Below are 23739 nucleotides of genomic sequence, written 5' to 3'. Positions count from 1 at the left end.
TATGTATGTGGATCTGCCCCTAAAAGTGAACACAAATTAACTTTATTTTCTATTGTTCACTTTAAAGTGAACATGTACTTTTAAAAAAAAGATTTACTTTAAGTTAACAGCTTCTGCTCTCATTAATGAATTTTCACCAGAGTTTTCTATTTTCCAAACAATAAAGAGCCTTCAACTAAATACCCCCACATCCCTTTCTTACAGCAGTTATTTTACTGAATTTAGCCATTGTTATGTTGCAGGAAACACACTTTATGAAGGATGCTCATCCTACCTTCTTTCACAAAGCAAATAATCAATCCTTTTACACCACATCCTCCTCCAAAACCAAGGGAGTGGCAATTTTTTTTCACCATTCTTTTCCATTTGAAATCCAGCAAGTTTATAAAGACCATGAAAGTAGGTTCATCATAATTAAAGGCACCCTATCAGGTAGAGAGCTTACTGTAGCTAATGTTTATGCACCTAATGATGCACAGACCTCATTTTTCACCCAATTTTTTAACAAATTGCAACAACTCCACTCTTCACATATCATAGTAGGTGGTGACTTTAACTCGGTCATGCAACCGAATCTGGATCGTAGCAAACAAAACTTGAGTTCTAAAACACTATCTAAAACAACCATTACACATTTAAACGATCTACAGCTAATAGACTCTTGGAGAGCTTTAAACATAGGTGCACGTGAATATACATTCTACTCTCACCCACATGACTCATACTCTCGCATTGACCACATATTCTGTACCCCTATTATTCTAGCTAACACACATGATGCCGCAATACACCCTTGTTCCTGGTCGGACCACCAAATTGTCACTCTTAGTACAGAATTCATAGGCCTTACCCCTACCCCTTACTCATGGAGATTAAATGAATCTTTACTTTCGGACCCTGTTCATCAACAAGAAATAGCATCTGAAATTAAGGATTATTTCATATTAAACTCAAACCCTGATATCTCTCCCTCCACTCTGTGGATGGCACACAAAGCAGTAGTGAGGGGTCACCTTATTAAGCGAGCTGCACAATGTAATAGAAGTAAATGGGAAAAGATTCACTCCCTTACAAAAGATCTCCAAAACTTATATAAAGACCATACATGTTCACACGATCCACATACCCTTAAATTGATATCACAAAAACGCACAGAGCTGGACTCTCTTCTCACTTTTAGAGCAGAAAAAGCTCTTCGGTGGTCTAAGGCAAAAGTTTTCTTATCTAGTAACTCTTATTCTACAATGTTCGCCAGGAAACTCAATCAAACAATTAAACCCACACACGTTTATAAACTTAAAAATAGCTCAAACCAACTAATCACTCACCCACAAGAGATTCTTTATATCTTTAAAAACTTTTATTCGGACCTCCTTTCAGCGCCAAACTCTTCAATCCCTCTCTCCTCCATTAATTGGTTGGATAATCTCCCCTTCCCCAAATTAACTAAAACTAATATAGAATCACTAAATGCACCCTGTACGGAGGAGGAATTACTTCAAATAATTAAATCACTCAAAAAGAACTCCAGCCACCAGAATAAGACTCCCGGGCTGCAACTCTGAATTCTTTAAACTTGGCAGGGGGACACGACAGGGATGCCCTATGTCCCCGCTATTATTTGCGCTAGCGATAGAACCCTTGGCTACAGCAATTCTTAGTCACACAGACATTAAGGGCTATTCCACAAAAAATGGTACATATAAGTTAAGTATGTATGCGGACGACATGCTTTTATTCCTCACCCAACCGAATATTGCTCTTCCCAACCTCTTACAAACACTTAATATATTTTCGTCACTATCAGGTCTCTCAGTTAATGTATCCAAGTCTATAGGGATGCCTATAAATATCCCTTCAGCTCAATTAGAATCATTGCGGTCCTCTTTTAACTTTTCATGGTCAATGGAGTCACTCCCATATCTAGGCATCTTTCTTACCCCCAATATTAAAGATATAGCTTCCAAGAATTATACTTCGCTATTGCTGAAACTGAGATCAACTCTTAGAATGTGGAAACCCTTCAACATCTCATTCCTTGGTAGAATCACAGCGGTAAAAATGATAATATTGCCAAAACTTCTTTACATGTTTCGAGCACTTCCAATTAGAATCAACAAAATTCTGATTACAAAATTCCAGTCTGATATTCATAAATACATTTGGGCAGACTCACACCCTCATCTTTCCAGGTCTGTTTTATTTAAATCCCATAAGTATGGGGGTTTGGGCCTCCCGGATTTTTGGCTATACTACCTAGCCGCCAGATGGTCTCAAATGGCACAATGGCACATTTCCAACCCTAATCTCCCATGGGTAGCATTCGAGAGAGATTCGATCCTTCCCTATTCTATTTCCGGCATCCTTTGGGGAAATAAAATTCCTAATCACGCTATAGAATCCCTTAACCATATAGTGTCACAATCATACCAATTATGGAAATTATACAGTGGAAAATACCATCTCATCACTAAATCTCCCCCACATGCATCCTTCATTGGTGACCCGAAATTTCATCAATACACCAAGGGCTTGGGAGACTTTTCTTGGTGGATCAGTAATAATCAGACTTCCCTATTCAACTTTCTAGAAAACAATAACTTCATTCCCTTCTCCTCGTTGAAATCTAAATATCAAATTCCCAACACAGAATTTCACAACTTTCTACAGATTAGACACTTCTTTAACACATACTTTCAGACTACAGACACAAACCCACCTTCCTTTTTTGAAAAACTTTGTCTGAAATCCCCTAGAAAACGTGGCTTTATTTCTGAGGTGTACCCCAATCTCATTAATAACACAGATTCTCCAAAACTTTCTTACATGCAGAAATGGGAACAGGAGATATCCTTCTCTTATTCCCCAGATGACTGGGAAGAATCTATCAACAACCTTCACAAATGCACTAGATCAATTGCTATTAAGGAAACTGCACTGAAACTATTCACCAGATGGTACTATACCCCAGTTAAACTACATGTAATATTTCCGACCGTTTCACAACTATGCTTCAGAAACTGCAACTCCATTGGTTCATTCTCACACACTTTCTGGGACTGTGATAGAATCACATATATATGGAAACAACTTGAGAAATTTGCCTCTAAGATTTCAAACTACAATGTCAAACTGACAGTTCAGAACTGTCTTCTGTTCTCCCCTATTATAGGCCTCCCCATACAGCACATGAGACTAATCCACACAATCTGTGTTGCGATCCACTGGCTGTTTGCTTTTCACTGGAAATCCCCCACAGTTCCATTAGATCAATTGAAAACGAGAATTAACAATATAAACCTTATGGAAAAAATCTATCACATTGTTCAAAATTCGATCCATATATATAATAAAAAATGGGACCCATGGTTTGAACATTCTGCTACTTTCTTTAATCCCATCTAAATCGCATAATTCCTTTTGCTGATCTGTTTATCCTAATAACACTTATGGTTTTATATCTACTTTTTGACCCTCATCTTAATTCTCTACTCTTTAGAACTGTGTTTTATTAATGTTACATAAGATTTGTATAGTTTACTATTGTCTATTTTTTGACTCCTGGACATTTTCTTATGTGTACTCTTTTTTTTTGTATGCCATTTTGCTTTTTGTACCACCATTTTGTACCAAATAAAAAAGTTTGTAAACAAAAAAAAGAAATAGACTGAAGAGGCAAACAAAATTTGGGAAAATGTTAATATCTTATATATAGTGAAGCTTCATACTAACACTTGAATCCTGCTGCCATAGGCCAGTCAAGGTGCTATTATGGAGAATACATCCCTGAGTTCTGTAATTCTTGCCTACATTTGACTTTGTATCAAAATGCATTTGATACAATTGTAGTAAAAAATGTGATTATTGCCTAAATTTGGCTTTGTATCAAAGCTGAAAATGCCACCTTCCACACCAACCCACCTAAACAGAAATTTAAAAAAGGTATACTTATTAAACAAACTGATTTCCACCCATGGGACAAAGGTGAATCTGAAATGTGTATTCCAGTGAGCTTGGGGAACAATCAAAATATGACAAGGAGATACTCCTGTCTTGTGCTGAAGTATATTCTTGTGAGATTTGGAATCCTCAGCATTTTGGCACAAAGTTTGCTTTAACCACTTCAATACCAGACACTTTCACCCCCTTCCTGTCCAAGCTGAATATGTCTATATATATATATATATATATATATATATATATATATATAGATATCTATATATCGATATATATAGATAAATATATATAGATACAGTATATCTATATGTAGATAGATGGATAGATAGATAGATAGAGTATATATAGTAGGAATTCACTTCAAGTATTGAGCTGTAAGGACACCTACACTCACATTTTCTTGCCTATTTTTATTTTAAAGAAAGTTCAGCAAACACACAGTAGTTTCCCTCACAATGGTATTCAGAATTTCAATCTTGCATCAAAATAAAGGACATTCAGCCCTTCTGGTTTGTAAAGGCAGCATTCCTGATCTGGCCTTTCCCTTTAGGCCTTGGACTGTCTCCCACAGACTGAACACTCAGCAACTTGGTGCATACAGCAAGCAGCCTCGTGCTCCCACCTCTCTCCTAGGTGGAGCCCTCCTGACTCCTGGGCCAGACCTCCTGTCCGCTGGGGTGGAGTCCAGGACCATAGTCTGGTCATTACTTGAAGCCAAGAACACAGATGACCAATTAGTGTACTGGCCGTTCACTAGACCTGGACCCTGGCAGGGTACCGACCTGCTACATAATATATACATATGCTGTACATCCAATAGATACAGACACAAACATTAGTAGATATTTTAATCATTCTGAATAAATTGTGGTCAAAACTACAAAATCCTGGTTCCACTTCCTGGTAATTAGTTGACATATAATTTTAGCAATACTTAAACTTTAAATGCTTTCCAGGTATACATATTAATTATGTTTGTATATTTTAATAGTTTTACACTGTATTGTTTTTAGTATAAAAACTGTACAACTTTAGTTTTGTTTGCATCAGTATCATACTCTTTGTTTAATTGTAATTTCAGTGCCGATTTGATGCTTGGCTTACGGAAAAGGAGGAGATGATTAACACTGTTCAGAATACAGAATTTAAGGATCAGAATGAAATGCTTTCTAACCTAAGAAAATTAGCGGTATGCATAATTACTTAAAAAAATCCTTTTATTTCATGTCAGATATTAAGGGTTTGTTCACACCAGAACACAGTGTACTACAAAGCATGCATTGTGTAATGTTTATACTGCATTATATACAGGATGCAGAATACCAGCACTATTTTTGGACTATTATGTACAATATAATAAAGTAGAACATTATTAAAAAGCATTGGTCCATTTTAGGAAGGGTAAGCACCCTGAGGACTAAATTGGTGAAGAATGTATTTGATCCACCTAAGGCACCATCCTTAACATTTTTATTCATGTGGTAGGTGCTGTGGGTGTACCACCTCAAAAGTAAATATGAGAAGAAGTAAACTGCTAATATAATGGGCAATTTATTTAAAATTAAATATTTAATTTCCTGTTGCACGCAAGGAGTGATTTATTTGCTTAAATGCCTTTGTGGGTTCCAATATATTATACAGACCTCAAGATCACCCTTTGTACATATCAGCAAGCATTTCTATAACATCAGGAGGGGGTATACTAAACATAGTGTATATACAGTAGTCACTTTAAGGGGTTAGTAAAGGTTCCTTTTTAAAAAATAAATAAATAACAAACATGTCATACTTACCTCCACTGTGCAGTTTGTTTTGCACAGAGTTGCCCCAATCCTCGTCTTCTGGGGTCCCTCGGTGGGTGTCTCGGCTCCTCCCCACGTCAGCTAACCCCCGTTCTGGGAAGCGCTCTCCCAAGGGGGTTAGCTTGCTAAAGCCGCCGCCTGTTTCACTCGGCCCTACCCTGGGCGCGCTGCATCATTAATTTGATTGACAGCAGCGGGAGCCATTGGCTGCGCTGCTATCAATCATCCAATGAATGAGCCGAGTAGAGGCGAAAAGTCCGGTCGAGAAGCCTGCGCGTTCACGACGCAGGACTTTTCGAAGGCTCAGGTAAGTAAACATGGGGGCTTGGCGCTAATCATCGGATGTTTTTTCACCTTAATGCATATGCATTAAGGTGAAAAAGAATGAACCTTTGCAACCACTTTAAGGCCTCATGCACACTGGACATTTTTGGACATTTTAACAGCAGCTTCAGACTTTTTTTCCATAGTCATTAACCACTTAAGCCCCGGACCTTTAGGCAGCTAAATGCCCAGGCCAGGTTTTGTGATTCGGCACTGCGTCGCTTTAACTGACAATTGCACGGTCGTGCGACGTGGCTCCCAAACAAAATTGGTGTCCTTTTTCCCCCACAAATAGAGCTTTCTTTTGGTGGTATTTGATCACCTCTGCGGTTTTTATTTTTTGCGCTATAAACAAAAATATTTTTTACTTTATGCTATAATAAATATCCCCCAAAAACATATATAAAACATTTTTTTCCCTCAGTTTAGGCCGATACGTATTCTTCTACCTATTTTTGGTAAAAAAAATCGAAATAAGCGTTTATCGATTGGTTTGCTCAAAATTTATAGTGTTTACAAAATAGGGGATAGTTTTATTGCATTTTTATTAATTATTTTTTTTTTTACTACTATTGGCTGCGATCAGCGATTTTTTCTGTGACTGCGACATTATGGCGGACACTTCGGACAATTTTGACACATTTTTGGGACCATTGTCTTTTTCACAGCAAAAAATGCATTTAAATTGCATTGTTTATTGTGAAAATGACAGTTGCAGTTTGGGAGTTAACCACAGGGGACGCTGTAGGAGTTAGGGTTCACCTAGTGTGTGTTTACAACTGTAGGGGGGTGTGGCTGTAGGACTGACGTCATCGATCGAGTCTCCCTTATAAAAAGGATCACACGATCGATACGCCGCCACAGTGAAGCACGGGGAAGCCGTGTTTACATACGGCTCTCCCCGTTCTTCAGCTCCGGGGAGCGATCGCGACGGAGCGGCTATGAATGAATAGCCGCGCCGTCGTCCCGGATCGTCCTTCTGCCTGTACATGCCATTTTGTGGACGTAAATAGTCGTGCGGCGGGCGTTAAGGGGTTAAACTTCCCATCATGTTATCTTATGTGTCCATGCACACATAGGCGTTTATCATCAGTTTTTATCTGGGAATTTTGGCTTTAAAAAAAAAGGTTCTGAGGCGAGATTTCAGTTGATTTCAGCTGTAAAAACGTCAAAATTGCTGATGAACGCCGATAAATGCTCAAAAATGTCACTCACCGTTGGTTTTTAACATTTTTGATCCATTGAAAAATGCTATAAACCGCAAAAAAAATCCTATTGCAAAAATGTTAAAAAAAACTTTAAAAAATGTTGAAAAACTCACTGCCAAGCTACTATCATTTTATAACGTTATTTTAACGTCCAGTGTGCATGAGGCCTAAAGATTGTCATATTAGTGATCCAAGTTTATTAAAGTTTTGTGGTATAAAAAATAATTCATAAACATTTAGGGGGTAACTGGATCAGAAGGGGAGGTTGTGCCAAAAAGAATCCTGGTGGATTTACACATGCCGGGTGTTAATACTAAAAGGTCTAAATGTTGATTTTTAAATGAATTGCTTTATTAGGAATGATTATTTTATTGTTAAGTGCTGCATTGGACTGATGAGGTTCACATCCCCTTATGAGCAAGTCCATATGTTAAGGGATCCATTATCCTTGAGATTCATTTTTTTTATTATTATTTTTATTTTACCTAAAATGTTTAGAATAAAATCTATTGTTACTAATTAATGTATTTTTATTATTATTGTAATTGCATTTTTTAATCTAAGTAAATGTATTTGGTGTACTGATTTATATGAAACATTTATGTTATTTTTAAAGAATAGTATTTAATTATGTTATAAGATTATTATTATTATACACATTTTCCCTAAATGTCACAGTGGCCACAGAACAGCAGAAAATTAAGATGAGATAGCGCATTTTTATGTTATAGCAGCGGTGGTAGCAAAACTGCTGTATATACCAGTAGGTACCAGTGTAGGTTAAGGCTAGGAGGAGGTGATTGTACATAGTGCTAGAAATGGAAAATTACAATACCCCACTGTATGTGAAACCTTTATAGTAAGCAACAAAGCTATATAAACCTAAAATATAAAAAAGGCAAAATATAAAAAAATCAATAAGATCACAGAGTGTCACCTCAAAGTAAAAATAATAAAATAACATTATATTATAATTTAACACTCCTGTGATGTCAGTGTCCATGAGTAAAGATTACTATGCGTTTAGACCAGTGTTAAAACAAACAACAAATCCGCTGGTACTGTGCAAGCACGCAAAACACCTTCAGTGTCCCTCTACCTTCACACTTATGCTCTCACCTACACTGTTGACCTTATACAGGTCACAATTCACCTTCCCATTTAGGGGATATATAGATCCTTGGGTGGGTGATTGGATCCTTATTAGGTACTTTTAGTGTATCCTATGGTAATCCTGAGCGGTAGTACTCATAGAGGGATGAAAAAACGGACATGGTGCTGAATCATTTAAAAGACTTCAATAAAAATTATTTAAAAAATTATAAAACTCAAATTTTTTAGTGCACTAACTCTGGTGCACTCAGACCGCATACATAGCAAATTCAGGGTGTGCAGCTCTCTTGAGGATCGCTTGGATTTTGTTAAAGAGAAAGAAAACGGGGGTATTGGTGCTACCGGTACTAAGAATCTGATCTATATAGTGAACATTTATATGGCTATGTGAAACACCAAAAAAGTGGGGTAGATATAAGAACCAAAAGGGATGCCCCCTAGTTGCTAAAAGTGCATGTGATAGCCAAATTGCAGTGTAAACATATGAGAGGTCAAAAATCCTCCCAATTAACAGTGCATGAATAATAAGTAAATAAGCAGGTGTATAGGTGTATAAACCCGATAAACAAAACCACATAAATGCTGATAAAAATAATATATAGCAAGCAATATAAGAAATATTAATCCGCCCAGACAATGCTGATCAAGCAATAAACTGTCCACGTAATTGAACTCCAAAAAGTATCCACATCCAGGCAGTAATTCATCAAAAAGTTCCTTAGTGATTAGTGCTTGTTGTGACAGGCAAGTCGACAGGTGACGTTCGTGCTCCCCCTCAAGGGTCCCCACTCACTAGCTCCTTTAACCCATGCAGGGGTAATGCGCATATAGACTGAAATCCTGATGCCCTCGAGCGGTTAATTCTTCTCCTCACCGGAACTGCAGACTCTGAGACCTCACTCAATATCCAGAGATTTAAAGGCAATTATGGATACACTTGTAGTTCCTCATGCAAAAAAGGAGATATTGGCTCCCATGGCGTAGTACCAAGTATAAATGTATTAAAAAATATATTTAAAAATATATTAAAAAATAACAGTACAAAACACCAGTAAAAGAGTCAAGCTGGATCTGCATAGGCTGATATTGGCAGAGTAAACCAGAGTCCGGGGAACACAGCGTGCGTTCCAGCTGCGTTACACCCGTTGCTCTCAAAACCGGAGGTGATGTAGTTTGCCTGGCTCCGCCTTACACGTTTTGTCATGGACGTCATCTGAGGTGGTGGATTTTGTGGCAGCAACCAACAAACAGGGTAGAATCTTCCTGAATTTTCACGCTGACATCACTAAGCTCTGCCCCAATAGTAGCTTCTATGAAAATCAAAATAGGAAGCTAAGGGGGAGAGGAGCAGTAAGATGAACAGCAGGGAATGGTTATTTACTGGTTACCAAGGCAGCCGAAAAGAGGGTATAAGAATAGCATGAATACAAACAGTCCCCAATCTCTTAAGATGTCCTTAGTTAGTACGTAATATGTAAGACTGGATATGTAGGTCTGGATAATTGTCATCCTATACATTAGTCTGTTATTAGAAGCCATTGGGAAGCAGGATGAGGTGAGAAGACAGAACACTGAGCAGAGCTTAGACAAGTCTGTGTACCACAGAGGGCACATGTGAGCTAAAGCCAGTAGATTCACAAAGACCAAGGTATTTTGGGAGAGATGTTAGCTAGCTGGGATTCATTTTTACAAACTGTGACATGGGGGATTCATTAGTGCCTGGCTGCTAGTAACCTAATATCTTAATCTTTGCAATTTGTGATTTTAATAAATTATTTGGCAGAGAACACTATGTGGCTATTTATTACAGTAGGTTATCGAAGGTATAAGGACATCAGCGAAGAGGCGAAAGTGGAGAGAAGTTGAAACAAGGATTATCTTGACAGCACCTGGGATATCCTTGATTGAGCTGTACATCATATTTTATGATTTAGTGCTCCAACCTTAAAGTGGTTGTTAAGCTACTCAATAACCTTGCTACAATCAGCTCTGCTATATAAAATAATGTCCCCAGTGCATGCATTTAAAAAAAAAAATTGCTGTGTATCTCATTTCAGAGCGATCATGTGAGCACTGATTAGTGTTCTGAAATTGGGTACACAGCTGTATTTTATTTTTAAAAACACATGCACTGGAGACATTCTTTCATATATCAGAGGGGATTGTAGCACGGTTATTGAATTATGATAGCAGCAGGAGGGGAAGGCTGTGGAGTGGGCGTAGCTGACAGGTAGGGAAGGAAGAGGGAGGGGATGGAGGAAAGCAGAGAGGAGAGCTGTGGATGACGGAGCCACATATACGGTGTCAGGGCTTAACAGCTATGATAACCCGTGGTCAGTTTACAGGGGGGAGGGCATAGCCAGGCAGGATCAGCCAGGTATTTTAGGTGATAAGGGGACTAAATTACACAGCACAGGCACTGTGCTGTATAACATGCTTTAAGGAAACAGGATCCATGTAACAAACACTTTAACTACTTCCCTACTGGACAATTCTGCTATTTCTATCCTAAACATACATTTTTTTTTGCTAGAAAATAATTTAGATCCCCAAACATTTACAATTTTTAAGCAGAGGCCCTAGAGAATAAAATGGTGGGTTTTGCAATTTTTATGTCACACAGAATTATTGCAGTGGTTTTTAAAACACATTTTTTTAAAGAAATAGTTAAATGAATTCTAGTGCACACAAAACAATACAATACCCATTTTTTGACAAAATAAAAAAATGATGATGTTATGCCGTGTAAATAGATACCTAACACTTCAAAATTGCTTATGCCTGTAGAACAGCACCAAACTACGATACCTAAAAATCTCTATAGGTAATTCTTTACATGTTACCAATTTAGAGTTACATAGGAGGTCAGGTGCTGGAATTATTACTCTCACTTTAACATGCGAGTGGCGATACCTCACATGTGAGCATGGGGGGGAGGGGGGCAGAAGCAGTTTTACATTACACTGTCTCTTTATTTAATGTAAACATCCCTTATGATAGCAATTGTCAGTGACAGGTACTCTTTACTGAGAGATCTGTGGTCTATTAAACCCCAGATCTCTCCTCTGCCCTTAAAATAATCTGATCACACCAAGATCGGTATGAATAGATGCTTTCCCAAGCCAAGCATGGCTCTCTTTATATTTGGCAAAACCAGAAGGGACAAAATACTTGTTTCTTATACCATAGAGATAATTGATCTACGACTTTTTCCATGTACACAAAAGGTCTGTGTCTCTCAAATATTGTTCACAAATCTGTCTAAATCTGTGTTAGTGAGCACTTCTCCTTTGGCAAAATAATCCATACACATCACAGGTGTGGCATATCAAGATGCTGATTAGACAGCATGATTATTGCACAGGTGTGTCTTAGGCTGGCCACAATAAAAGCCTATTTTAAAATGCACAGTTTTATCACACAGCACAATGCCACAGATGTCACAAATTTTGAGGGAGCGTGCAATTGGCATGCAGGAATATCCACCAGAGCTGTTGCCCTTGAATTTAATGTTCATTTCTCTACCATAAGCCGTCTCCAGAGGTGTTTCAGAGAATTTGGCAGTACATCCAACTGGCCTCACAACCGCAGACCACGTGTAACCACATCAACCCAGGACCTCCACATCCAGCATCTTCACCTTCAAGATCGTCTGAGACCAGCCACCTGGACAGCTGCTGCATAATCAAAGAATTTCTACACACACTGTCAGAAACAGTCTCAAGGAAGTTCATCTGCATGATCATTGTCCTCGGGGTCTCAACCTGACTGCAGTTCATCATCGTAACCACCTTGAGTGGGCAAATGCTTGCATTCAATGGCATCTGGCAGTTTGGAGAGGTGATCTCTTCCTGGTTTTCACTGTATATGACAGATGGTAGACAGCGTGTATGGTGTTGTGTGGGTGAGCAGTATGCTGATGTCAACATTATAGATGGAGTGGCCCATGGTGGCAGTGGGGTTATGGTATGGGCAGGCGTATGCTATGGACAACAAACACAGGTGCATTTTATTGATGGCATTTTGAATGCACAGATATACAGTGACGAGACCCATTTTTGTGCCATTCATCCATGACTATCACCTCATGTTGCAGCATGATAATGAACAGCCCCTGTGTTGCAAGGATCTGTACACAATTCCTGGACACTGAAAACATTCCCAGTTCTTGCATGGCCAGCAATGCTCACCAGACATGTCACCCATTGAGCATGTTTGGGATGCTCTGAATCGGCATATACAAAAGCATGTTCCAGTTCCTGCCAATATCCAGCAACCTTACACAACCATTCAAGAGGAATGGACCAACATTTGACAGGCCACAATCAACAACCTGATCAACTCTATGTGAAGATGTGCTGCGATGTGTGATGCAAATGGTGGTCACACCAGATACTGACTGGTTTTCAGACCCCCTCCCCCCCAATACAGTGAAACTGCACATTTTAGAGTGGCCTTTTATTGCGGACAGCCTAAGGCACACCTGTGCAATAATTATGCTGTCTAATCAGCATCTGGGTATGCCACACCTGTGAGCAGCGGCGTCTCCAGCTTTTTTTTGGGGGGGCACATGAAAAACAAAAAGAGGTTTATGATAACATGTTTTTGAGACAAGATACTGCAATTATTTCTCAATCAAAGTTCTTTGCAAAGTTTCCATAATGATACTTGTTTTGATATTCCATTCATACTGCACACAGAACAATTAATATAAGATAATGAGCAAATAGAGCAACATTTCAAAAATAAAGGTTATTTAATTACAAAATGTACTTCCAAGATACTTGAGTTGTTGCTGATTGGTAAGCAGTAAATTGCCTCTATTGAGTCATTATAATACTACACTATATTTGCTGTAAAGGGCCATCATAATAATTTTAGCAGAAAAAAAGCTAAAACTATTAAAAATAGTAGAAAAACAGAGAAAGGTAGAAGATATACCTCAAGAATAGTTACAGTTGTAAAATACTTTAGATTCATGCAAATTGAACAGGTTTCCAAAGAACACATTTTATCTTACACCCTATACTTTACCGCTGTGCTTTGATATCACTTATGGAATCACCAAGGGTCCTGATGGTTTATAGTTCTTTTGTTGTCAGAGAATCAGGTAGACCAGTACACAACAACAAATAGTATATACAAATCAAGGGGAGATACCGTAATCATAAACAAAAGCCAGGCCGAGGTCATACACCAGGGGATATCAGCAGAAGGGTGAGGACGGGAACACAACAGAGCAGGGAGCGGATGGATGGATAGGCTGTGGGGCAGGAATCCAAGGGGAACAGGATCCAGGGTAAACAGGCAATAGGAAGGATAAGCCCAGCATGGGCTCGGGAGAGGGATCAGGTCAGGTCGGAAGCAGGGTCAGGCTAGCAGGCTTCAGGGTCAGGTTTGCAGGCTCGAGGTCAGAAAGGTAGAAAGATACCAGGGGGAGGTCAGCTTTAACTCGCCGGGTATATATAGAGGTGTAATAATTAAGTTCAGGTCACACCTGAGTGCAGGGAGGGCCGTATGCTCCATACTGTCAGGGTCCATCCGCTGGTGGAGACCAGTACTGCATCCCAAGGGTGATATAACACCAGCAGGGAGAAGTTCTCCTGACAGTTTGGAACTGTCAGACACCTGCTGGTGAAATGCAGTTCAAATGCGCGAACACTGTTAATGTCTATGGGACACGAACAGGAAAAATCAAAAGTGCTAATTTTAAAGGCTTTTATGTATGGTATTTTAATAAAAAGTGTCCTGCCCCAGGGGACATGTATCAATGCAAAAAAAAGTTTTAAAAAATGCAATTTTTTTGGGAGAAATGATTTGAATAATGCTTAAAGTGAAACAATAAAAGTGAAATATTCCTTTAAATTTCATACATGGGGGGGGTGTCTAGAGTATGCCTGTAAAGTGGCAAATTTTTCCCATGTTTAGAGCAGCCCCATAGCAAAATGACATTTCTAAAGGAAAAAAGTAATTCTAAAGTAATTTAAAACTGATCGCGGCTGTAATGAATTGTCGGGTCCTGGGAATACAGATACAAGTCATTGAAAAAAAATGCATTACCAGGCCCTTTGGGTCTGGTATAAATATTAAGGGAAACCCCAAACCAAAATTAAAAAATACAATTGCGTGGGGGTTCCCCCAAGTTAGTTCCATACCAGGCCCTTTAGGTCTGGTATGGATATTAAGGGGAACTCTGAACCAATTTGTTTTTAAATGGCATAGGGTCCCCCTCAAAATCCATACCAGGCCCTTCGGGTCTGGTATGGATTTAAAGGGGAACCCCACTCCAAAATAAAAAAAAATGGCATAGGGTTCCCCCCACAAAAACATACCAAACCCTTATCCGTGCATGCAACCTGGCAGGCTGCAGGAAAAGGGGGGCGAGAGAGCGCCCCCCCTCCCGAACCATACCAGGCCACATGCCCTCAACATATTGATGGGGACAAGGGCCTCATCCCCACAACCCTTGCCCGGTGGTTGTGAGGGTCTACAGGCAGGGGGCGTATCACCAAAAAAACTGTCAAAAATGTTAAAAAGACGAGAGCCAGCTTGGGACAAGTCCTTTATTAAAAAAATAAAATAAATTCCAGCGATGTAAATCCATCTCGAGTTCCGTAACGAGAAAAAAAAAAGTGCTGCAATAGCTCTGCCTCCATGGGCGGCTCCCACTGAATGATGCGGCATTGCTTGCTGGTAATATCTCCATTATCTTTAAATGGTTCAGCTTAACTACCCATTATTTAATTATAGCAGTAGTGTCAGTATTCCAGTATCTAGGTACAGGCGGTCCCCAGGTTACAAACAAGATAGGGTCTGTAGGTTTGTTCTTAAATGTAATTTATTTGTAAGTCGGAACACATACATTTTATAAGTGTAGCTCCAGCCAAAGTATTTTTTTTTTTTTTTGGATGGCCTGTAATGTTTGTTTTGCTGTCTGTGTCCCTGTTCAGAAGATTTCACCTCACTTTCTGTCACTGTGACAATTGGATTTAGAAAATTTGGGGTTGTTGGTAAAACAAGGATTGGTGATAAAGCTTCAGTGGAGACACATTTTTCCCATGACAACTCTTACAGGAGTGAATTTCCCTTCTTAGGTGTAGATTTCCTCTCACTTCCTGTTGTCTCCCTCCGTTTGTAAGTTGGAGTCGCTTGTAAGTTGGATGTTTGTAAGCCGGGGACCGCCTGTATAAGCATTCACGCTGCAGGCAGGAGAAAGTGAAGCAACCCCTTTTTAGTCACTCCCTTAGAGCCAAGATATATAGAAAATAAAGCCATCTGATATGAAGTGTTAGTAACTAAAGAGCAAATTTCCAAGACATTCTCCCAAAATGTTGTAATCAGAGGGAAGGTCCACCACATGTGGATCATTGTGCCTTTATCCCCCCGCTACTATGGCCCAATTCACTCTGTCCTAGTGCATGGGACAACAATATATCATATATTTTTGAAACAATGTGAGTTAAATCCTTATGGACTAAGCCCTTTTTCAGCAATTTTATATAAAACTATGAAGTTGGAAATAGTGTAATCAGCAACCTGGATAGTTACAATCTGTGGATGCTATTATGTTAAATGATTGGAGACCTTTAGCTATAAGTGCTTGTTTAATTGGTGAGGGGGCCAAAGTTGTTCATCATAAAAACCTAGTCGAGGATGGACCCGATGGAAATTCTGGGTGACCCATTATTGGCGTAAATGGGCAGGAGGTTGAAGAGATACTGAATTATTTGAATGGTGAAATACCAAACTTTTAATAAAGATAATGTCAGAGGTGAAAATGTTTGTCTAGTGGGGCGAAATTTAGGCTTAATTCATAGAAGAGAGATCAAGGGAATGGATTTTATATCCTGCTCAATAGTTACCCACTGTTTTGATGTACTGTCATAAATCTATTCCACTATTCTAGTCAATATGGATGCTATATAGTATAATTCCATATGTGGTAAACCCGCTCCCCCCTCTGTTTTTCACTTTACTAGAATGTCATAGGGGAGTCTAGCTTTGAAGTTAATAGACCTTTTAATTTTTTTATTTTACTTTAAGAATCATTAAAATCACTGCTCTGTTAAAAACAAAGCCCAGAGGCGATTAAGTTCGCATGTGCTGCGCTATATAAGTTTTTATTCATTAATTTAAAAAAAAAAGTTATTTTGCATTGGTACATGTCCCCCAGGGAAGTACTCAGGCTTCCATAACTTTTTTTGTCAATAACTTGCATTTAAGCCTTCAAAACATGACTTTTTTTTAAGTTTTATTTCCATAGACTTTAATGGGGAGTTTGAGTCCAAACTTTTGCTATGTTTGGGAGTTCTGGTGCAAACCGAACATGAGGGTGTTCAGCCCATCTCTACTCTCTTACACTTCTAACTCAGGGCCCCTGATAGTGTAAACAGGAGGCACAGGAGTGCAGAGTACCTGTGGGTCTTGCTAGCTAGCAGCAGAGCAGGTGTCCACGCCAGGCAGGGGTAGTCATCAATGATCTTCAGTGAAGCAGGCAAGCTGGATGTAAGCTGGTGGGCAGCATACTGAAGTGAACTGGTACTGGATCCAGCAGGCATGAAAAGCATATACTGGCAGCAGACACAGCTGGATGGTAGGTAGGTACCGGTGTCAGCAAGAGGAATAGCAGAGTCAGGCAGGCTGGGTCAAACACTGGCGGGACAGACAAGATACAGAGGTGTCAGCAAGTGCGTGATCAGGGAACAAGCTGTGTCAGGAGTCAATCAGTGGAGCAGCAGCAAATGAAGCAGGCAGCAGTGGTGGTCAGAAGACAAGACAACGTCAATACGGGCGGATTTAAGGGAGTAGTCAGGACTAGCTGGGTCAGCAAATTAAGTTAGGATACAGGAACATATGGGGCCAGATTCACAAAGAGATACGACGGCGTATCTCCTGATACGCCGTCGTATCTCTGAGATCCGACAGTCGGATCTATGCGACTGATTCATAAGAATCAGTTACGCATAGATCTCCCTTAGATCCGACTGGTGTAAGTGACTTACACCGTCGGATCTTAGGCTGCAATCTTCCGCTGTCCGCTAGGTGGCGTTTTGTGTTTTACCTTGCGACAATTATGCAAATGAGGAGATACGCCGATTCAGAAACGAACGTCCGCCCGTCGCTTTTTTTTACGTCGTTTGCGTTCGGCTTTTTCTGGCGGATAGTTACCCCTGCTATATGAGGGGTAGCTAATGTTAAGTATGGCCGTCGTTCCCGCGCCGAGTTTTGAATTTTTACGTCGTTTGCGTAAGTCGGTCGCGAATACGGATGTCCGTAATTTACGTTAACGCCGAAAACAATGACGTCCTAGCGACGTCATTTGGAGCATGCGCACTGGGAAATTTTGCCGGCGGCGCATGCTCAGTTAAATCGGCGTGGGGACGCGTCTGATTTAAATTGTACACTCCCCCTAGCCATGGAATTTGAATTCCGCCGGGGGAGTTACGATCCGCCAGCGCAAGTTTGGAGGTAAGTGCTTTGTGAATACTGCACTAGCCTCGCAAAATTGCACCGGCGGATCGTAAATCACATAGATTACGCGGATCTAAAGATCCGCTAATCTATGTGAATCTAGCCCTTGGTCTCTGGTCACACGGAAAGCTGAATACAAAGCAGCACTGAACCTAAGTACTAGTTCAGTTTAAATAGTTCTTTTGGCGCCACCATCTGTCATGAGTGCGAGTGAGCATGCAGAGGTTTAAAACCCCTTCAACGAACTCTGCCAGAACTCTTATATTGAACATACAAAAACAAAATGTTATGTTATAATAAACAATTAACAAATTATGATATTACCATAACCTGGAATTACATTTATGTGAAACTAAAACAGCTTATCTTTCAATAGATCTTGAAAGGAGAACTAGAAATTAAAAAGAAGACAATGGATACATTGTACTCTCTAAGTCAGGATCTGTTTTCCACACTGAATAATAAGATGGTGTCTCAGAAAAATGATGCCAGATTGGAAAACTTTTCTCTGAGGTGGGATGATCTTGTGCAGAAACTAGAAAGCAGTACCAAGAAGGTAGGTTGTAAGCTACTTAACAGTATATACTGTATGTGTGTTTTTTTTGCATATGGAGCAGTTTTACAAAAGAATAATTGCTTATAGCTCTTCTGATCATGGGCAGTAATCATTGGACTGTGCTAAATTTCTTTCATGAGAGGTGGAACATCATATGAAAACTTTTATACTTAGGTCAGAACTGGACTTAACGTGTAGGTCCGCCTAAAAGAAAATATTAAAAGCCAGCAGTTACAAATACTGCAGCTGCTGACTTTTAATAAATGGACACTTAGGCCCCATGCACACGAGACGCTGCTAAACTCGAGTTCAGAGGCATTTGGGCATTTTTTTCAACTGCCCCTGAACACATATAATGTTACCCTATGTGTCCATGCACACAATCACGTTTTTTGGCGTTTTAAAGCAGTTGGGTTTATGTCCGTTTTTTCAGACGCAAAATTTTGGGTTCAGAAGCATTTTATTTTTGCGTTTTAAACTTTGGGAGGGTCTACAATGTCTTTGACATAAACGCTGACAGCCGCAAACCCGGTAAAACGCCGCTAATCGCGGCAAAACGCTGCGCAATTCGCTGCAAAAACGGGCATTTTAAACGCCGGTTTTTGCCTTTGAAAACGTGAGTTTAGAGGTGTTTGTAATTGCTTATTGTGTGCATGGGCCTTACATGTCCAGGGAGACTGGGATTTTGGCAGCCAAAGCCGATCAATCACTCGGCTCTCCCTAGGGTGAGATACCCACACCGCAACCAAGAATTCCTACTTACATCACCCTGTTGGCTTTTCCATTTGGTGATATACCTTTTTCCCTGGCTGGCCCAACATCCCTCCGCCCCTCTCTACTTCACCTGCCTTTGGCTGGCTCCCTCCCCCCCCCCGCTCACCTTTCCGGCTTTGCTAGATGCAGGGTTGCGGCCTCTCATAGGCCTGGATTTTTTGCCCCACAGTCTTATCTATTTCTCCATCTGACCATTCTCTTTCTTGTGTGGACCTCTATGTGGGTTGCTCTTTGGCGTCTGGGTCACTGACTGACTGCTGATCCTGGTTTCCAACATTCACCTTGAATCCATGTTCCAAATCTTTTTCCCCCTGAAGAAGAACCGCAATTACCATAAAGGTCGAAACGTTATACTTTTTTAACGAATTTTCATTATTATTATCATCTTCATTCACTGCTGCAATTCAAAGCCCCTAGGGGTACCTTTTCTTTTTTCAAACTCCAATAGTGTAGAGTATCTTCCCAAGCTGTTTTATTAGTAATAAAGGGGAGGGTTGCAATAATGCATACATAAAATCTCCAATACGAGTGTAAAACACAACAGTGTTCCTTGCAAGGAATAAAACATACAAGATTGTTGTATCAAATTGTGCATGCACATGTTCGGCGCATGCACCATTTGATACTCAGGATAATTTACAAAACAAGTGTGTAAGTATATATAGTACAGCCCAGAGTAAAGGGGTCAAACGTATATATTATATACCCCAAAGTACATTTTGCAGTGGTCAGGATTAAGTATTGTACAGCCCAGGATACAGAGTGCAATGGTCAGGACTGTGGAATGAACAGCACAGCCTACAGAGTACAGCCAGGCCCGGATTTTCTCCCTTTGCCGCCCCAAGGCCGGGTCCTTCAATGTCGCCCCCCCACACACACACCATCACATAGGGGGCTTCTGAGAGCCCCCCCCATGTAATAGAAATTAGGTAAAAAAAAATCAAAATTTAATTACATTAAACCCCCCCCCCCCCGCCAAAAAAAACTGAAAGTACCTGTGATTTGCATGTCTTTTCCATCTCTCTCTTCTGGAACGGTTAGAATATCCCACTCCATCCGCTGATTGACTGAGAGATTCTCATACTAACAGCTGAGTAGACATCCAGCTGCTGACCAGTCAGAGTACAGCAACAAGTTTGCAGGTGTGTCAGTAAAGCGATTTGATTGGCTGGCTCGTCTAAGACCTCTAGGGAAAGTTCAGAGGGGACCGTAGGTAGAATCATTGTTAGGGCCGCGCTGTGATTGGCTAAGGGTATACACGTACACAAATGTATGTCCTTCCATGCCTATGACGATATATAGACTCCTCCAGAACTCTACACTAAACCCCTCCCTTCACAGCACTGATTGGTTGAACTTTTGCCTGACTGACATCTCCATGTGGAACAGTCGTGAAGCGTCTCCTTAGCCCGCCCCCTCACAGCACTGATTGGCCGAGCTGTTGCCTGACTGACATCTCCATCTGGAACAGTCCTAAAGCTTCGGCTTAGCCCGCCCCCTCACGGCACTGATTGGCCGAGCTGTTGTCTGACTAACAGCTCCGTCTGGAACGCTCACAAAGCTTCTCCTTTCCTATTGACGTAATTGACCAACCCGTTGCCCCTGATTGGACAGCGCTCTCTCGGACTGGAAGCCTCGGGAAAGTTCTGCGGCTCGGGTGCCTCACTATAGGCTGGTTGTGCGGGAATGCTCGGGAACCTTCAGCAAAGTTGCTAATCGACGTAAAGAGCATAGCGAGCACCGATCAGCGATTGGCTGTAAGCGGTGTGACGTCCCCACACAGGCGGCGCCGCCCCTGCACCCACTGCCGACCCGAGGCCTGGCCTCGGTGGCCTTGTCTGAAATGCGGCCCTGAGTACAGCAGTCAAAAGTATGAAACATACATCACAATGCACATACTATGATGTTCAGAGGTTCAGAGGTGTTATCTGACTAACTCACTGGGCAAACTTAAAATACGAAACCCCCTGAGTCTCAGGCCTCCACTTCTACCCCCCTTTAGACATTGCAAACCTTAGTATTGTGCTTATTAACTGATTGTTTAATTTATCTGGTTGCCAACTTATCTGCTTCCACTCCTCAGGTCCTTTGTATTTATCCTAGGATAGTAATTATTCTGCTGTGTGACATATTTTGGCCTAGGGTGTGAAAACATTTTCTTCTGCCTTTGTTTATTTTGTACTGCAAATGCGTTATGCCTTATTAAGATACTTTTGCTCAATCATTGTACTGTTGTCTTTTCTCATAAAATATATAAACATAATAAAAATATATATATTTTTTTCCCAGTAAACAAAGCCTTCACCTAACTTATCATCCTTATTGTCACTTTAACTTCATCCCAATCGTGTTTGTTTATGTCTGTGTACATACATTTGTATTCTGTTACTGTTTATACAGGCATAGGTACAGTATACTGTACATATTATTGTATACTGCTATTATTTCAGGTCATACTTATAGATTTATTCACACTAGACAGTCCATCTTAAACAGGTAAATCTACTTATAAATAACTAACTGTACCATCTGAGTTGTTTTACATTAATAAAAACTTACTGGACTGGATAAAAACCAATGCTACTCTTGTATTTTGAATATACACACCACTCAATCTCGGTGATATGCATAGCAATCTAGCTAACTATACAGGGTGCTATCATTAAAGTTAACATCTAATCTTAATAAAGTTGTTAAAGTCAAACTTAAATATTCAGTGAATGCAGCAGTGACCTCAGAAGAGAATGTGGTAGGTGATGTGATGTATACCACAATGATGTGTGCTTCCGCTTAGGCGGTATAATTGTTGTACAAAGCAGAATATTTTTTTTTTTTTGTGGGGGGGGGGGGGGGGTGGCATAGTAGATAGCTACTGTATGTTGCATGTGGGCAGTAAAACTGGTAATCATGCCCACAAGGTAAAATTGAAGGGAGTGCAAAAAGCTCCAAAATCATAAGAATAGTATTTGGGCCAAGTCAGAACAGCTCTCTGCTCTCTGCTCTGCCTTTCCATCACTCACTGGAGCTGTGGAGAGTCAGGAGAGGTTGCCTCAATCTCCCAGAAGCTCACAGAGAGGCTGAGTCAGCTGTCGGTTCAGGCATCTGGATGAATCCTGACTGTAAAATTGGAATCGATCCAGCACCTGGATAGGCAGGGTAATGTCAGCCGACAGCAGACTTGTCCTGCTGTCGGCAAAAAATGGGTCACAGAAGTGCAGAATGAAGATCACTCCTGTAATCCATAGGAGAAGTAGGGCCAACAACAACAGTAGGGCCACTGTTTCCACTATCAAAGGATACTCAATTTGTGTAATACACGATTAAATGTAACCTTCATTTTACCATATTTGGAAAACAGTTTTAAAATAATTGTGATCACATTGTTTATCATTAGATTAATTAACCCGACACATTTTGTTATGATATATGTGTAGTCATATCATGGGTGTCCTTGTCACTAATGTCTCACCCCAGCACATTTTTTTATGAAACAGAGAAAAGGGAGGGGGTCTGCCAAGGGCTAAAATCACACACAGAATGTAGAAATAAAGGTTCTAGTATTCACACACATTCACGAATATCTCTCTAAAATCACTTACATGTTTGCCATTTGTACACATGCATATCATTCTCTCACTTTCTTTTAACACTTGAATATTTATCTGCTTAAATTCTGCTATTCTTATTTTGTTCTGATAGCTTTTGCATCCTATGTATTGTAATTCCATACTTCACATACTCTAGCTTTATAGCTTATATGATTCTATGATCAGATGTGCAGTCATAGTGCTCATCCCATCTTTACTAGTTGTAATGTCTGACCACAAATTCATCCCACAATTTAACATTAAAATGTCCCTTTCTGTCTAGTGTTAATTGTCTGTCACCCTGCTCACATAGCTGTTTCTCTGACTGTTTACTTTGCATGATTCTTAGTCCCTGTGGACTTTGGTAACCCTGTTACTCATTGTGGATCCCTGTCCACTTTAACCATTTATCTAGGGGCTCAGTATAGGCAGAACTGCACCCTTGGTTCATATATTTTATAGCGCTTTTTTGAGGGTCTCTTACCCTTCATTCCCTTACTTAATTTAATTCTCATAATGACTGGCCAGTCTTCTCTACTTGTGCCTATACCCTCTTGCCTCTAAACTACTTTATCTAGCAGATGTGTACTACATATACCTGTGAACAGCACTAGTCTTCCCTTTCTTAACACTATAACACTACGATTGACAGTAGACAGTAACAACATAACATATTGTCACCAGTCAATACAGTTCGATTAAGGGGAGAAAACTACAGTAGGTGAACCCGATTTTGTGTCAATCTCGCTCTCTTTCTCGGCGAGATTGAGCACCTACGAGCCCCATCGCGGGAGCCAGCGCCGAGCTGGCTTGCCGCGATGGAGACAGAGCCGTCATAGAAGCGACGGGAGATCCGACTTGGATTCCCGCCAATTTTACACGTGTGCAGCGTTTGTTATGAATCCTGAGGGGGAAGTCCCCGCCGGATTTTAACTAAAAATCCGGCA

The 23739-nt window shown here is 40.3% G+C and overlaps 1 protein-coding gene across 1 annotated transcript in view; it reads left to right on the top strand.

Moving 5' to 3' along the window:
• Positions 1 to 23739, top strand: part of DMD (dystrophin) — a 2981380-nt gene that overhangs the window by 992053 nt on the left and 1965588 nt on the right. Inside the window, exons 15-16 of the mRNA XM_040336499.1 lie at positions 5039 to 5146; positions 18252 to 18431. Coding sequence (XP_040192433.1) covers positions 5039 to 5146; positions 18252 to 18431 — 288 coding nt within the window. The remainder of the gene's footprint in view (positions 1 to 5038; positions 5147 to 18251; positions 18432 to 23739) is intronic.

The sequence above is a fragment of the Rana temporaria genome, chromosome 2, assembly GCF_905171775.1.
Source record: "Rana temporaria chromosome 2, aRanTem1.1, whole genome shotgun sequence".
Taxonomy (NCBI): Eukaryota; Metazoa; Chordata; class Amphibia; order Anura; family Ranidae; genus Rana; species Rana temporaria.
The sequence above is the reverse complement of the archived record's forward strand: the minus strand, read 5'-3'. Positions and strand labels throughout refer to the sequence as shown.